The sequence below is a fragment of the Amblyomma maculatum genome, chromosome 11 (genome assembly GCF_055883805.1).
Source record: "Amblyomma maculatum isolate TAMU_Amacu chromosome 11, ASM5588380v1, whole genome shotgun sequence".
Lineage (NCBI taxonomy): Eukaryota > Metazoa > Arthropoda > Arachnida > Ixodida > Ixodidae > Amblyomma > Amblyomma maculatum.
Genome location: NC_139354.1, coordinates 157403843 through 157421218, shown reverse-complemented (window position 1 = coordinate 157421218; position 17376 = coordinate 157403843). Strand labels below are relative to the sequence as shown.

The 17376-nt window shown below is 46.0% G+C and overlaps 1 protein-coding gene across 1 annotated transcript in view; it reads left to right on the top strand.

The window, feature by feature from the left end:
* Positions 1 to 14774, top strand: part of LOC146175252 (TNF receptor-associated factor 6-like) — a 48375-nt gene extending 33601 nt beyond the window's left edge. Inside the window, exons 2-3 of the mRNA XM_084584689.1 lie at positions 6637 to 6992; positions 13336 to 14774. Coding sequence (XP_084440815.1) covers positions 6637 to 6992; positions 13336 to 13563 — 584 coding nt within the window. The 3' untranslated portion in view covers positions 13564 to 14774. The remainder of the gene's footprint in view (positions 1 to 6636; positions 6993 to 13335) is intronic.
* Positions 14775 to 17376: the final 2602 nt, after the last annotated feature.

Below are 17376 nucleotides of genomic sequence, written 5' to 3'. Positions count from 1 at the left end.
AACCATCGCCGACATGATTGCAATGTGCATAGACTCGCAGCACAAAAACTGGGATGAAATTCTCCCCTACATCACATATGCCTACAACACGGCCACCCAAGAGACGACGCGTTTTACGCCATTTCGCCTAGTCTACGGACGTGACGTTCAGACGATGTTGGATGCCATGCTTCCGAGCTGCACAGATGATCATCCACTCACGCCAGACGCCGAGCAGTTTGCTCAGCGCGCTGAGGAAGCACGTCAACTTGCCCGCATTCACATTCAACAACAGCAGGGCACGGATGCACGCCGCTACAACCTCCGTCACCGACACGTAGCATACCATCCTGGAGAGAAAGTTTGGGTTTGGACCCCGATGCGTCGGCCCGGCTTGTGTGATAAACTGATTTCTCGTTACTTCGGACCTTACGAAGTTCTGCGCCGAGTCACGGAAGTGACTTACGAAGTTCGTCCAGTGGGTACTGTGCAGCCCTCGCGTCGGCAACCACGCTCCGTGGTCGTGCACGTTGTCCGCATGAAGCCCTATTTCAGGCGGTAGTGCGCTATGCGCTTGTTTCGTTGTCGCGTAGGGCACCTTACCCCGCCTCCGTTATCTATGCTGTCAATGTGCTGGTCTTTCGTTTCGCTTACATTGGCCATCGCTCGCGCTCCGTCCCTTATTTCGTTTTTTTTAAGAGGGGGAGTAATATGCCACCTGGTGTCCCCATGTTCATGCTGCGCCTGGAAGAAGAGGACACTGAAGTTGACTCTCGCGTGCTGTGTGCCGAACTTCGCCTGCTGGTACAGCTTCGTCCCGGCGTTTTAGTCAAGTCTAGCCCTGTTGTCCGTGACAGTATGTTGTGCCTCAAGGCTCCTGTATTGTGCTCTTTCTGTGATGGGTTCCTTGCGACATAGGCAAGTGGCTTTGCCTTATGAGTGACCTTAAAGCAAGTCGCACTTCCTTTAGTTTTGCACTTGTACAATCAAGAACAAAAGACGAATTATAGGGTCATTCAGCACTACACATCTTGCATCTACAGTACACCTAATGTGGAAAGCCTGGGAGTGTTGCCAGCAATCTCTCTGTTATGCTTTTCTCACTCCGAATTTTTTTTTATACTGTCGTCAACAGTTGAAAACGCAGCTGAGTTGATGCACATAATTTTCGGATAATGATTGGGTTTGTCCGCACATTCACGAAGCATGTTTGGGTAGAAATACAGAAAAATACCGAGTTCTCACTATACACTAACTATCTTAAACGCAGTGGCGAACTGATTATAATCTTCATTTATCGGAATTTGTTTTTGGCAGAATCACAAAGTGGCGGAAATATGTGTAGGTGGTTTCTTCACATTCACATTCAAGAGACTAACAGACCAAAATGTGTCATAAATTATGATGGAAATGGAAAGCTCTTGCCTTGCAATTGAGGACAGCAGTACAGGAAGCAAAAGGATTTATTTATCACTGAAAATCTTATAAAATGAGCTAGAGTGTTACATTGCTGTGAAACCTTGCCGTTACCGGTGCATCCCACCATATGGCCACATCTCGGTGAAGTATTAGAGTGCACATGATTTTTTTCTTTTTCTTTCACGAGTGTTCATGTTCTATTTTAGTTTATGCACTCTCTGGCCATCACTCTGCTGATTATAAATGCTCCCTTCACTTCGCCAGTGAAGTGCGTCTAGCTTCTGTCACTCAGTGGAACCACAATGTTTTGCATTTCTTGGCTGCAATGGCGACCACGGTCATTTAATGCTTGCATAGACTTAGGCGTTTGTCAAAGTGCCATAACGGCTGGGTGCGGGAACTCATATATATATTATTCTCTTCTGTAAAAAAAAAATGAATGTCTGGCAGCAGAGCCTTCTTTTTATATTAGCTTTCAATACATCCTAAGCATCTGCGGCCGCGATAGCAAGAAGCGTGCTCGGCGGTCGTCAATCTACGAATGCTGGTTGCATTCGTCGATGTTCAATTGAAAGGCGGCGAGGAAACATCTAGATAAAGCCGCAAACGTGTACGTGTACCGTGTACCGTCTACTTATATTTGCGATATATGGGCTTCAGGGTTCGATAAATATCGCCAAAACTTTCCTGGATGCAAGTGATAAAATTAGATAAGGTTGTCAAAAAAAATCGTTTCCCGCACGGTTCTGATTTCCGGTTTTGGCTTGCTCGCAAGTGACAAATCGTAGCGCGATTTCCTTTCTCTTCAGGCATTCAATGCAGTCTTCGTTTGAGGTGAATGTAATACTCGGGTTTTCCGTTCTCGTTTTTTTTTTATTCCTGTGGGCATACGTTTCTTCCGGTACTGTGTTATCGCTCTTTTTTATTGTAAGCCCAGTTTTTAGACACAAAATCTTCACAAGAAAAAGTATCAAAAATTGCTTCTAGGGGATCCATGATGCCTACATCTTCTGCCTTGCTATAGTCCTTGATAGTGATTGAAGAGGTCTGTCATTATGATCAGCGTTGTGGCGAAGGCGAGTTAAAGCGAGAAAAGTAATTCGTGATCCGAAATTCTGCTTTCCTCACCAATCTGCAGCCGGGGAAAACTGTAATTACAAAGCTAGATCTAGCATTGAAATAGGTTGTCCTTTGATACGCGTCCGATCGCAATTCACTGCTTGAGAGAGCCAAACCCTAAACATTATATCCAGCTTTTCACAGTTAGTAAGTTTTATTCGTTTCGATTGCTAAGTTTGTCCATTGGGCACCTGTTCGATTGAAGTCGCCTCTTGGTATGAGTTTTTTCGGGCGTTAACCTGATGTGAAGTGTAAGGACTGCAGGTAAGTTATTACATACTGTACCGCGGTATGATTGTCACACGAGGCGGCGAAATGGGAAAATAGCCCCAGTTTAACACAGAAAAATGAAACGCACGGAAACACGGAAAAATTAAAAATACGTACAAAAGCAAAAAACGGAGTTAAGAATAAAGAGATGGAGGTGCGGCTGGGGATCTGCGTGGTTGGTGGTTTCAGCTGCGGCCAGAATGAATGTGTAGGATTGACGGCGCTATCTACAGCAGAACTCAATGCTTTAGCATAGGCAGGTCAGTCATTCGACTAAGTCGCGTAACTTAGGTAGCCGGAGTCAACTGCAAATCTGACGTATCGTACAGAGTAGCCGATAAGTCCTTTTAATTTTCTATTTTGAACCAGTCGGTAGCACGTGTTAAGCCAGCTAGAAGAATGCTAGGTTTAAGGTTTTCGATTGTTCTGCCTCTATCTTGACTACTAGAGAGGAGCTTTGATATTTGCCCTTTTCTTTCACGCGAGCCATTCTCTCCCTCGCCCAAGTATGTCACGTGCACAGCACACGTAAAATCCACGTGCGTCAGGTGGCTAGTTAAGTCATTCAATGGCGATCTTCACTGCTGACTGCCATTGAGTGACTTAACTGTTTTAATCTTTGGATACTTTCAAATTGCGCGCCAATCGCAGCATCTGACACTCGCGGAATCTCGCTATCATCCTTACGGTAGACAAGTGGAATGTTCTATGGTGCGGGGACAAAGGCCTCAGAGAACACTGGCTAATTAAACTGCTTCGTGTCTTTGTAATCAGCAGGATAGCTTATGCCAACCCCTTTCTCAATCTCAGTCTTGGTGATGTAGAGAAGTTAGAGAAAATAATCAGAATGTCATTCAAAAGGGCTTTAGGCATCCCCCCCAACTCATCGGCCGAGAAGCTTCTAGCTATGGGAATACATAATACCTGGGAAGAGATTGCTAAAGCGGTCAGGGAGGCCCAGATTTGGCGGCTCAACTCCACTGTATTTGGCCGAAGAATACTACAAGAACTACAGCTTCAGTCAGGGGAGCCACTCAATGTCGCTGAACTCCTGGAGCTTGAGACGCGGAAACTATTCAAAATTGCACCGATCCCTAAGAATGTGCATCCGATTCATGACAAGGAACGAAGACAGCATAGAGCAAAATTTAGTCAAAGCAAACTAATAAACGACCCTCCTGAGGAATAAGCCTATTGCGATGCTGCCTGCGGGCTAGAAGGGACCACGGTCATAGCAGTGGTAGATGGGAACCACTCCCAGAAAGTAAAATGATCTATTAATACGCGTAACGCTTTAATAGCTGAAGAGGCTGCGATAGCGCTAGCATGTACAGGCACTAAAGCCAAACCTATCCTTTCACATAATAAGACGGCTGTTGGGAACTTCGGCAAAGGCCTAATTTCCAAGCAGGCGGCCAGTCTACTGAGAAAGCACCCGCTAAACCGGGAGGTTTGTCACCTGGGTTCCACCTCAAGAGGAACCAGTCAGTCAGGCTGCCATCGCCTCGCTCGAGATGTATACACCCGAGCGGCCATAGAGACCCCGCTACCCGGTGACAAAGACCCCCTCATCACCTACAAGGAGCTCTCTGAGACTCCCAGGCTAAACATAAGGATCTATCCACCACCCGATAGGTTCCAAATACCCTAGGAATGCAGGGCCTGGCGAAATATTCAGGCTAATCGTTTCTTTCCTTATGTTACTCTGCATAATGAGTTGATAGGGGACCCAGAGGATTGCAATCTCTGCAACGTACCTCTGAGTCAAAATCATCTAATCTGGCAATGCCACGATTCTCCAGGAGCTAAAGAAACTGATCCCCTTGATCGAATTACCTGGGAGTCTTATATCCGCAGCTCAAATGCGGATGAAAAAAAAAAAAGAACGTCCTACGCCTGGCGGAGGAGGCTTACTGCAAGACCTTCTCTGCGGCTAGGGCGCAGGAGAGCCGGCAAGGAGACCCTCCCCCTGGCTGAGCCCCTGCCCCGAGGTCCAAGTCGGTGCAAATAAAGTCTTCTCACTCACTCACTCAAGTCACTCAATTGGAGTTACGTCAAGGATGTGACGTCACCCATCTAGCTATGAGGATCAAGAGAGAACGAGTGGGCTTCAACGCCGCCGGGCGGCGCTTCTTGACTTCCGCGAGTGACGGATGCTGTGCCTTGCCTTTTCTGTAAACGAATTATAGAACGCCGGTGAAAGACGCGCTCGACAAGGAAGCCAAGGAGAGTTTTGCTGCTGGCGAAAGGCGCAGAAGACTGGAGAAATTAACTTCTGATTCCGAGGTAGTCACTGCTTTTCGCTACGTATATCCAGGCATAGCAGAGCTAAGCCATCTTTAATTTTTTTGTTTTACAAAAGGTCACCCGCCTGCCTCGAGAAGTCGGCAAGCAGGGTCAGTACTGACCGGCGACGCGGCTCCGAACTTTCAACGAAAAATCAGGTTTCCGTTGTCTCCGCCGTGGGCACCGAGGGGGATTGAGGTCTGAAAGGGCAGCTCGTCTCCGTCCCGAATGGAAGGGGGGGGGGGGGAGGCTTCGGCGCCGAAAACGCGAAAACGAAAAACCAACCACAAATATAAAGGGCAACCACGGAGAGCCATAAAGAGCTGCTACAGCACGGTGAGGATTCGCAGAAGGCATGAGAAAAAAAAAACACCAAAAGAAACATGCAGCTGTCAAGAGGGGCTGAGGATTTAGCTGAGGGCAGTGAGATAGTGAGACAGTGATTTTGAGCAAGCGGGAAGTCGGAGGCGAGGGAAATACCGCCTTTTAAACAGGAATGGGACTAGGCTGTCTTGTTTGGTCCACTCCCTCCGCGGCCGCCGCGAGTTGTCGCAATGAGTCCGCTCGTCATCCAAACGCCCTTGAAACTTAGTGCTCGGAAGTGGCTCCTTGCTTTAGCGACTCCAGCTGGATGGGCATTGCTACGAAATGTAGCCCAAGTTCGTAATGTTCGTGCAGAAATGTCTTTTCGAACCGGAAAATGATATTGTAGACAAAATCCAGAATTCCTTCCAGCGATGGTGGTTGTTTTGATTGGCGGTGGATGACAATACGAAAACATTTCGGGGAGGGGGGGGGGGGGGGGGGGGGCTGAAGCCCTTTAAGCCTATCCCCCGTTCCCCTAGCTACGCCCCTGTCCGATAGGTATCGAGTTAATGCTGGTGTTTCCAGGGTACGCGCACTTATACAGGCCCGGTCCAACATTGAAATGGCGTGGAGTCTCTGGCATAAATTAATGCACGTGTTTTCAAGCACTCCTCACAACAGAATAATTCGTTCTGTGAGAATATCACACTTGCCCAATGCGAGCCTTTTCGCGTCTTTAAACAACAATTCATTTCGGACCCCTTCCTTCCTTCCTCCAACTGCCCAGCTGCACCCGGTGCGGACCCCCCCCCCCCCCCCCCCCCCCCCTCGCTATGACACTGTGGCCGAAATGGATCCCTTTGGCGCCTAGACCTGCCTCGGCCGGAAAGTAACCTCGCGAAGGGCGACACTAGTGCAGTACGACCCAACGGTACGACCGAAGAGAGGGACGACTACTCTCCTTCGAGGCTCACTTCCGCGAACCGATCCAAACAACCTAGCCTAGCCTAGTCGTGCAGACGAGCAAAAGCTAGACGAGTCCAAGTGCACGCGAAGAAAAAACGAGGGGGAGGGGAAGTTGGAAGGGGAGTGCGATGAAGTTGGGAACTTGGGACTGCAGCTCCTGTGACCTGTTGTTTGCCGTCTCTGCTTCGCCGTCGTTTTCTGGCTGGAGCGCGCATACTGCTGTCGCTGTGCTCTCGTGCCTGTGACACAACCACGCATTAATAGCTCGCTCTTATCTGCTGCCATCATCAGGCGACCAAGCACAAGTCGAGGTGATTTCCTCTCATCTGTTCGACGCACCCAGAGCTGCAATCCCACCAGACATGGCGGACAGAAGCTACCGCCTCTGCGGCTTTGCAAGCGGCGTCGACTGGAGGCCTGTTACCTTCAAGGAACCACTTCCGCCTGCGCGGGTCTGCAATTTTTGTGACTTTGTTCCCAACAGAATGGCCTGGCTCCCCCGTGGGCACGTCTTGTGCTCGACTTGCGTCGAAAGCAGCGCTGGGGACAACGGTCATTGTACCTGCGCCTTAGACGGGGAGCCATTTGAACTGGACACGGACGTCTCCTGGATATCGACTTCTCGTGACCACCTAGCCAAACTGAAGGTACGCCTCCGACCGTCCATACCGTTGCTGCAAAATATTTAATAGGCCAAATATTGAATAATCATTGATATTTTTTTTACATTTAATTAGGTAGTGGTATTTGTTGATTACAGAGTTTAAAAGATTGCGCACGGCTGTACGCCTCAAGCTTTGAAAAAAAAAAAGAAAAAGAAAAGACAATTTGGCCTCGGTGTTCATCCCTTAAAGCCACTGTAAAGTTTATTACCTGTGTGGCGATGACGCCACACCTTTTTGAACGGGCAATCACACAAAGGGATGTGAGCAAATTAACGAACAGGAAAAAACAAAACAAGAGATAGATCTGCTACCTTTCTTCTTGTTAATAGAATGATCATGTATTTCTAAACACCCGCACTTAGAAGGCTAGCATTTCGAGAACCATTAGTTTGTCATATTGACTAGTAACCCTAGTCATTTCACCACTATTACGGAAATTATATATAATTCTCTTCGTGAATAACTTATTGTCACAAAGACTGGTTCAATATCAAACGCGTTAATTGCTATTCATTACACAAAGCACGTGCCTCATACTGCGCAGAATAATGTAATTCTTTATCTTGATATGCCAACTGAATCCGATCAGGCAAAGTCTGTCGATAAATTATGAAGCGAACGCTTCACTACGATCGGTAGTTCGAGTCGTTGGGTATGTATACGGTTTTCACCTTGAGGGAGATTTAGATATCACACTTCTGTGTTAAGCCTGGTGGTCGCCATGTGATTTTGGAGCACTGTTACGTAGGCCTATGCTCTGTTCGGCAGTTTTCGTGCCGGACCTTCATGCATGTGTTGACGTATTTGTACTTATGTTTTTGAGAGCATTTCTGAGCTGGGTGTCCTAGTGTTGAACTGCGTGGCGCTTTCTGATTCCTAGAAGGAGAGCGTTAGCTCTAAAATGCGAGCACTTCCTTCGAACCCCCCTCTGAGTTTACTTGTGGAAAGGGGCATGTTCTCGACTCAGGAGCTCGGGACCGCGCTCGAGGCCCTCTTTCTGGAGCGACTCCTTCGATAGGGCGCTCGCGCTGGCCGAGAGCTGGGAGCAGCGGTTGCCAGTTAGACTGCGGGGACCCGGAGTCCTTGTTTCTCTGCTTGAGCTGTCGGCGCGGCCGATCGCGGCCACTTGCCATTCGTCTCCGATTGTTGCTCCATTGGGGAAGCAAATTCGTCTTGACTAGGAGGAAGCATGACGTCACGCGGCCAACCTTCGCAAGCTAAGTGCCTATGAAGACGCTCCCACCCCCTTTTTTCGCTCTCCTAGTTAGACCCGTTAGACCCTATGTTTTGATGTCGCTGCGTTTTAGTGCGCGCGGCTGTATGCTGTTTCTTACATTAACTAGAGGGAAAGTAGAGGGCGCTTCACTTCAGCCACCATGGGAGCGCTAAGAATCATGGGCCAATGCCCTACTTGATGCGGGTATAGTGTGTAATGCGGGACAGTCGGTTTTTCTAGGGTGCATGGAGTGGAGTTACTATGATGTTTTTTTTTTCATCATCATTATTTCGAGGTGCGTATATAGACCGCAAAAGCCATAGTAGCGAAGGCGCAAAAGCAGACGTCGCCAATAAAAGGTTTCTGTTTCCCGAAATGCCATAAAAGCTTTCTTAAGTGATTGTACAACCATAAATATTTCCGAAACGTTTTTTTTTCTTTCAAAATGTGCCTATTAAGTGCAAAACATTGGTATTTGTTCTGCTCAAAACTAGCCAATTGGAGAAAGAGCCATCGCTTGGATAAATCTCACGCTGGGTGCGTTCCAATTCTTAGACGTCTAGCAAGACTGCTTCTTAGACGTCTACGTAGACGTCTACAGGTTCGCGTATTGGAACGCGTCTACCTGTCTACGCCTGGCGTCACCTCGCGGCATAAAGGTTGAACTGAAACGTATGAATAATTATTATAACGCTGTTTTCTTCAAAGATTTACGACAATACAGGTGAAGATCACGTTTTTAACGGTTTGCCGCTTTTTTTGCAGCAACAATATTACATGTGTAATCGCCGCAACGTAGATTGACTATTAATAGGTTAACTTGTAGCAGACAGACCTCTCATGCAATGAGCTCGCTCACGAATTGACGGAAGAGAACGCTAGTCCGTTTTTCCTTTTTTATTATAGATGCTGAAGTGTACATGCTTCTCAGATGTCTCATTCACACAGCTGTAATAATGAAAACATGCAAAATACTGTAAACTTGAGGGGATTACAGACGAAGGTAATAACCGGCTACAGCAAACGAAAAACTTCATGCCGTTACACCTGTTGTCTGTAGTCACTAGACGAAGAAACCAGACAACTCGTTTTAATAACGTACAGGCACAAAAAAATCAATGCGCGACAAGTCAGCATCGTCAGGCGAGTTCGTTCTTCCCAGATTAACTGAAAATCCGCGGAAGAGTTTGACACGGTTACTACAGCAAGATAGAAACACACACGTGCGCCGTACAGCAGCCGTCCTGACTCCCGGTGAGGTGCCCAGAAAGCGACGAGTTCGTCGATAACATTAAGACTGAAGAAACTCGTCAAGTTAAAAAAGAAGACCAACAGCATCCAACGCACGCTTTCCTCTCAGAGCGCGGTAGAAGAATCTGCAGTGCTATGAATCTCACGACCATAAGGACAGCTAAATTAGCCTCTAGCTAGCGCATACATTGACGTAACAACTCACGTTTAAAAGATCGTTCATATTGTAAAAGAAGGCTAGGTCGAGACGGCGAGGTCGTAACGGCAAGGACAGCCAAGCCTTGTCTTGCGTTTTAATCCGATCACGAACCCAGGCGCGCGCCGGAGCCGGCGCCGCGGGACGATGATGATGGTATGTACAAATGAAAGAAGAAGATCATGGCATGTACAAATGAAAGAAGGTCCACAGAAGGCTCACAATATGCATACTCCGGCGTTCGCAAAGAGCACGACCACCGTACAACTCCTGCAATTACCGCACGCACGACTCGCTCAGCGCGAACCGCGCTCTGTCCGCCATGTTTAGACAGCAAAGTAGTCTGCATCGATGTTGATTTCGGCGAAGTCGTCTTCGCGAGACTGCTTCGCGAGAATTGGAACGCGTCTCAAGATGGCGGCTGCTCGCGTAGCCGTCTAAGTAGACGTCTACGAGGGGGTATTGGAACGCACCCGCTGTTTTTATCTCTTTTTGAATTTTTTAGTCACAATAGTGAATGTTAGGACGTTATTTACGGTAGAACAACGTTTATCTCTGCATTAGTTTTGTCCAAAGATTGTAGTTATGCACTCGGTAGCTCTCCGGCCGATGATGCTTTGAGCGCCATTGGTGGCTGGTCGTCTGGAAACTCCATGTAAACTCCCACAGATGGCAGCACAGCTTTCCCTCTAGGCAAGAGGACGGCCGGTCTCGAGGGAGAGCGCGTTTCTCTTCTCTTCGTCGCATCCGTTCGTCGCATCCGTGCGAGGCTTATGAGACGGTCGCTGCCAAACAGTTCTAGCTTTTTTTGAATAGTGCTCACTCTCTTCTCTTCCAATGTCTGCCGGTAGCCGTAATGGATGAAGAGGTTTCAAAAAAATCTGCAGTGAGCTTTTTTGTTCAGGAGCCGATTTGTTCCTCCTTGTGAGTTTCGCAGCAACTTATAAACTTCTTCAGCCATTTCTGACACTGCCTTTACAAAAACATACGAAGGGTAAAAGAAGCGCCGAGTACAGTGTGAGCTTCGTACATCAGACTGGCGAGCGAACGAGAGCGACAGAGGAACAAAAACATGCGCACAACAACAACAACAACAATAAAAAAATGGCTATGGTCTAGCTTCCGTTAAACCGAATATGTCGCGGTTGCTTCACGCGGCTACATCAGGTAAAGCATTGAGTTCTGCTATACGGTCTCCGGCTCCATGCCGTAGCTCTGGGCTGGAAGTGCTCAGTGCACCTTATATATTCGAGACTTCACGTCCGTAGTCAAGTGGCACAGTGTCACATCTGACACACGGCGACCCCACAGTGTAATTCACCCCTCTTACACTCTCACTTAAATCTTGACCTTTGATCTTTAACTTGACTGCGGTCCAGGACTTGGGACACGGCCGTCTGGGAAACACACCACGAAATCCCGCATTGCCTGTGAAGTTCAAAAACAGCGGCGCACGCGTGGCTTCCGCTCAATGTCACATAACACGTCACCCGCATACTAACGATGCGCGCACATGTGTACCCATTCTAGGATGCACCTCCACATCGTCATCTATTCGGCCCTCTTTCGGCTCCTCTTCCTCTTGCCCAGTGCAGAGAGCCGGCCATATATCAACTTTCCGGCTGACCTCTCTTCCTTTCCATGAAATACATTCATCTATCTATATATCCACCCCCATTAAATACCCTGATAATGATGGCCTTTGAAGGCTTTCATGGTAAATAGGTAAATACATATAGACACATTCTACACACATATTTATTCCTTTAAATTGTTCATGGAATATGCCTATCTGCGGAACTACGAGAAGCAGCGTTTGGGTGAATGAGACAGTAATTACACTTTGTGTAAGAGTTTGCTCATAATGCTTACAAAGGTAAACCCAGCGAAGGAGGCGCATAAAGAAAACCTCTGAACTGAACTATTCCGAAGGTGCAACAGAAGATCACGTCCTAATAACAATGTTATGTGCTCCTCGCATATTGCCATAGAAAAATAGTTTCGTTCTTTTTTTTCTTTTTTCATAGATACCTTCTTTCTGTTTGTTCAGAGCATGTGCTGAAACGAGGTCTGTCTAGAAGGCACTAAAGGCTGGTAATGTTTGTTTGGTCACAACTATATTTTTTTTCATTCTAATCGATTTCAAATATATTAATTTGGCAAGCATACATTTTCTCTGTGCTAAGAGCCCTTTTTGTGGGTGCTTCACCAAGCAAGAGCTTCTACGCTCTCAATCGCTCCTTATCCACCGTTTCTAATTGGGACTTCATGGCACGTATGCCCGCTGCTTGACCCCGGGGCCCGTCATTCCTCTTCCATTATAGTGCTTGGAGATTATTAGCCTTCGGTTGTTGTAGGTAATTTCATCTTCTCTTTCAATCACTTTCATCTTTAGAACTTCTTTAAACCTTTCCCATGTGGCTTCGAATTCGGTTTCGGCATGTTATTCTCTATTCCAAAACATCATGAACAAAGTCTGTAGAAACTTTATCGCCCAACAGCTGGTCCCAACTAAAATCTATTCTTTTATTTTTTTTCTTCCCAAGCGCGACTGAAACTGAGCAGTGATCACTAAAGGACACGGGAGTCATGTCATTATCACAACAAAGACGCAAAATTTACAATAAAACATTAGCAGCCTTGTATAATCCCTCGAAAATGAGCGTACCGAACAGTTACACACTCACATACATCATCTCGGGCGAAGTCATTTAACATGTCATTAAGTACAATGGTACTTTCATTTCTAAAAGGTACTTTGCGTGATTGTGTCCCTACAGAATAATACGCAATTAAAATTTCGAAATCCTAACGTTTTTTGACGCCCAACGACAGGCCACGAAGGTTCATTGGTTCCAAGCGCGTTAGAGGGGAGGGACACTACGGAACGCGTTTTGATATGTCCGTCTTACTAACTTACCTTTAGGATCTGTAAAGATGGTACAATAATAATAATAATAATCTTCACAACTTACAGATAGCAAACTAAAAAACCTTTAAATGTTTGCTGAAACAAAAGACAGTGTTAAAGGCACTGTCACTCTTGCTCTTTTAAAGTGAAGCTTAAGCGTCGTCATGATTTCGGATTCAAATTTTGGTCCAAGTTTCTTCCAGAAAAAGCCTCGACCTCCACCGCTAACAAACTTCCAAAAAACAAATAAAGTTTTCAATCAATCAATCAATCAGTTAAAGTTAACGATTTCTAAAAAAAAAGGATTAGTGAATAAAATGATAAAAATGTACTGTTGTCAACAACTAACATTTATTCGCAGTAAGGTAGGAATGAAGCGCATGGCACATAGTGCAGGCAGTAATGTTACAGTGCTACGATTTGTGCACTCAGTGAGCTCCTAAATGGGCACTGTGCGCTTGACTGTCCGCATCCTTGTGAAATGGAGTTGCAAGTTGACTGCTGAAGATGTCTTGCCTGTGATTTTTATGAAACGAGGATTTATATATATATTTGACTGTCCGCATACTTGTGAAATGGACATGCAAGTTGACTGCTGAAGATGTCTTGCCCGTGATTTTTATGAAAGGGGGTTATCCGGTGCCTTTTGGTCTTCTGTGATGTAGTGTACTGTAACCCTTCCCGTGCTCCTAGATTTTTCGCTAAAAACTGTTAAAAATTCCCTTCTGTAATTGTATTCCAATGTACACAGGTCTGTTGCTGGAACAGCGAGCACGGCTGCAACTTCGTGGGCCCGCTGGGAGAACTGCTGGAGCACTTCGAAAAAACCTGTAGCTTCCACACAGCGTCATGTCCTCGCTGCCAGGACGCACTTCTCTGGAAGAACCTTCCGGCACACTACAGAGCTAAATGCTCGGATGTCCAGAAGCCCCTGTCATCACTGAACTCAATCGTGCCACCACCTGCCACAAAGTGCTGACATCGATACAGAGCAGAGTGAATGAACTAGGAGAGGTGCTGGGCGGCCTTAGCTCCAGTGTCGAAAATAATATGAACATTACATGCACTGATATATTGGGAACACTGCTAGAAAATGTCTCGACTGTGACCGCAGCCTCAGCTAAGCTCAAAACACTGCTGGGGAAGCATTCGAAATTCCTCGACAATTTACGGCTAGCTATGCTGAGCGTCCAAACTGTAGGAGCTGCGCCGAGCGAGAGGCAAGATGCCATAGCATCATGTATCGGCAGCAGCGATGCTGCCATGGAGAAGGTGATACTCTGGACCGTATTAGCAGACTCACAACGCCTACGCACGACTGGCGAGCTATTTGCGCAGTATCACGCGGTCCCCGGTCGTGCGTGTAGCGTGCATTTGGTGTGCAGAATCTCTCTTTTTTACGACGTCATCGCTGTGTATGGAGAGTCTGAATATCCAAATTATTGGAGCGTGGCGTCAGTTAAGATCCTCAATTCTGACCCGGCAATCAGCGCTTCATACTGGCTCGAAAGCAATGCATATGAGTGTGACCCGCGTACTCAGCATCCTTTGCTTTTCAAGACTTGTTCAAGTGGCCATGCCAAAGAAGTATGTAATAACTATCAGTTTGACTTCCTAGTCACCATGAAACGCTGTGATCCGTTATCATAATTTTCCCACAGCATAAAAGCTGCTTCTCGCCAATTTTCGTAATCATATAGAGTGAGAAGACACGGCATCTGCAGTCTTTTCGAGCCGTTCGGTATCGATTTTCCTCTAAAAGTTAACATTACTCCTAAAGATGCGTATATATCTGAATGCCTCTGTTATCTTTCGTAAAAATATGTACTTTTCTTCTATAGATGTTGCGTTCCAGGAAGCAAGTCGAAGGGATGAGCACTGTAGTACTCAGGTTGCTAAGGAAGAGATTGCGAACCGCACAGCGTCCTCTAAGATTCTGTAGGCAGCACCTATTGCTTCCGATTGGCAGCGCCACTGCCAACTGTCAATAATTTAGGACCAATCAGAAGGATTGTACTCATTAAGCGAAATGATATGCCTTCAATAAAATTTCAGATGGTTTTGTGATATGTGCTTTATTTATTAATTGTTATTGTTGCATTGTTTTAAAAACATTCCTTGCTGAAAACCGTTGTTTTTGGTAATATTGTAAATTAAAAACGACAATTGATAGTATCGCAATTATTTTAGTTCATTGCACAGCTAATGGCTTTATGTACATAACTGCAAGAGGAATTTTCCTTGTGGTCAGCTATATTTGACTTATGACTGCTGGCGTGGGATGCATTATTAGTACATTTTTCGAAAAACAAAAATGAATTTTTTTTGTATTTAAACATTCTGATTAGAATATAAAAGGCAATCTTTAAATATAGATCACTAATTTTCTTTTTGTATTCGCTACCAAAACTCTTCTGAAATGTGGCATCATACCTTAACCCCGTTCTGTGCTAGCTGCATCCACTTGACCCCTGCGAACTTCATAACCTCATCCGCCCACCTAACTTTCTGCTGCCCCCTGCTACGCTTTCCTTCTCTTGGAAAAACCAACGACGCCCCTTAAATCCGATGTCGCTTTAGGATTTGAAAACTCCGTATACTATTCAGAAAATACACATTAATTTTGGATCGTCATGCAGTAATACAGGCTGCCTGTAATTAACGACAGCTTGATTCGGATGAGCTATAAATAGCCTAAAGGTTCCATGGTCACATTTTGGATGTGAATGGTACAGTAGCCTATCATCGGATATTCGCACACAGAGACCGTGACGTCATTACAATATGCATGTGCAATGGTTGGTGGCGCCAATGCCTGTTATATTATTTGTGGTCAGTTCTTAGCACGTAAAGACTGCATTTTTTTTGCTAAAGCAGTGTGTGTAATTAAAACATGGAAATCTGTCATGATGGGCAGACAAATCCAATTTCCAGCGTTCTTTTACATTATGGCGTGCACGTAGCGCCATCATGCGTGTGGTGTACGGAATAAGATAGACAGGGTATGGATAGACAACGATGTTGCCGACGAACTATGACTGCAACTTGAGGCCCGCGCGTTTCGGCAAGATGGCTGGCAGCGCTTCTACGTTCCGGAAGGATTAATAAATAAAAATGAGTATAGCAAAAAGCGTGAGAAGCAAATGAGTAGACTGTGCGAACGGGGCGCGATAACGCTATCGCGTTCCATTCTTAAAAGCGAAGCTTAAGAGTCCTTCAATTTTTTGTTCTTTTTCTTCTTTCCTCCTTTCACTTTCGGCCTGCGCACCAGTTCTGGTGGCGACCCGTTTCAAATGGAATGGCCCTGAGCATCATCATCATCATCGACGAGAAGAGACTCGCTCTTGATGTGAAATGACAGGTTGACGCTCGGTATAACTTCGACAACGTTATTAAAAAAACTTCGTATCAAAGAATATAAAAGCTGATTCTTAATTTCAAACATCCCTCTAACCGGAACGCAAAGACATATTTCTCGTTTATAGTGGAAACTTGCCAACGTTAAAAAAATATTGTTGCTTTAAAAATGACAGAGAACGGTTCAATAAGGTGCCAAAAAACTTTATTTGCATTCATAGATAGAGTCTGCGGCATAACACCTTTAGAATCCCTCCTTTTGAGTGCTGCCTTAGTTCCAGTCAACTTCGCCGTCGCAATAAACAACATTTAATAATTGCATTCAAAATTAATCAGCACAAAACCACTACCATGTTTTACTGTAAGTTCAACGCAATTTACACGTTTTTTTATGGTTAACGTGCAGTGGAAGCAAGTATAGCAAATGTCTAGTTTGTCAACGGTGCACAGCGCGCAAGCACAGAAATTCACAAGACGGGCAGTTAACTCGACGGCATCAACGCCTGTTTCGTCGTGTTCAGTCCTTTTGTGGCATGCGTTGGTAGCAAAAGAGGAGGAAAATATTCAGAGAAATACATTTCACACGAAAAAATGGCTGAGAGATACAGTACATACGAACATCAGCCCGGAAGGTTGCGTGCGCCTTTGAGCGATTGCCGCAAACAAAACTGCCCCTCGCCACACTACAATGTAGAGAGATTATTCAGACGACAGAAGTGCAGTGCCGCACCACTTTAACCAAAAAGTCAACCGTGTGTACTAGTCCATGCTTCTGGACATGAGGACAGCCCCTACAAATGTACCTCAAGCGAGGCAGAGGGCGTAGTATATCTTTCGACGCAATCGAGTTAATCCAAAAGGATGGCGAATTCAGAACTTCTTCAGAACGTAAACATGTTACGGAAATTAATTCGCACTCCTCGGGCTTTGTCGACTCAGCGTGCACCACGATCATGTCAGCTTCCTTTGAAACTTTGCACACCATGCGCAACTCACTATACTCCGGGGTTCCGACTGGTTCTATTACAGTCCAGTTCAGTTCAGGCGTTCAGTCGTGTCCGACTCTTCGTGACCCTATGGACCATGTCACGCCACGCTTTCCGGTCTCTCACTATCTTCTTAACATCACATAGCTTCATCTGCAATGCCTCGAGAATGCCATCTAACCATCGCGTTCGCTGCCTACCCCTTCTCCGGCGACCCTCAACCTTTCCCAACATCAAATCTTTCTCCAGCGACTCCTCTCTTCTCATCAGATGACCAAAGTAGCTGAGCTTTAACTTTAGAATTTGACCCTCCAATGAGCAGTCAGGGTTTATGGTCGACAATATCGACTGATTTGATCTTCTGGCAGTCCAAGGAACTCTTAAGAGTCTTCGCCAGCACCACAATTCAAATGCGTCAATTCTTCGGCGGTCAGCCTTTTTCACAGTCC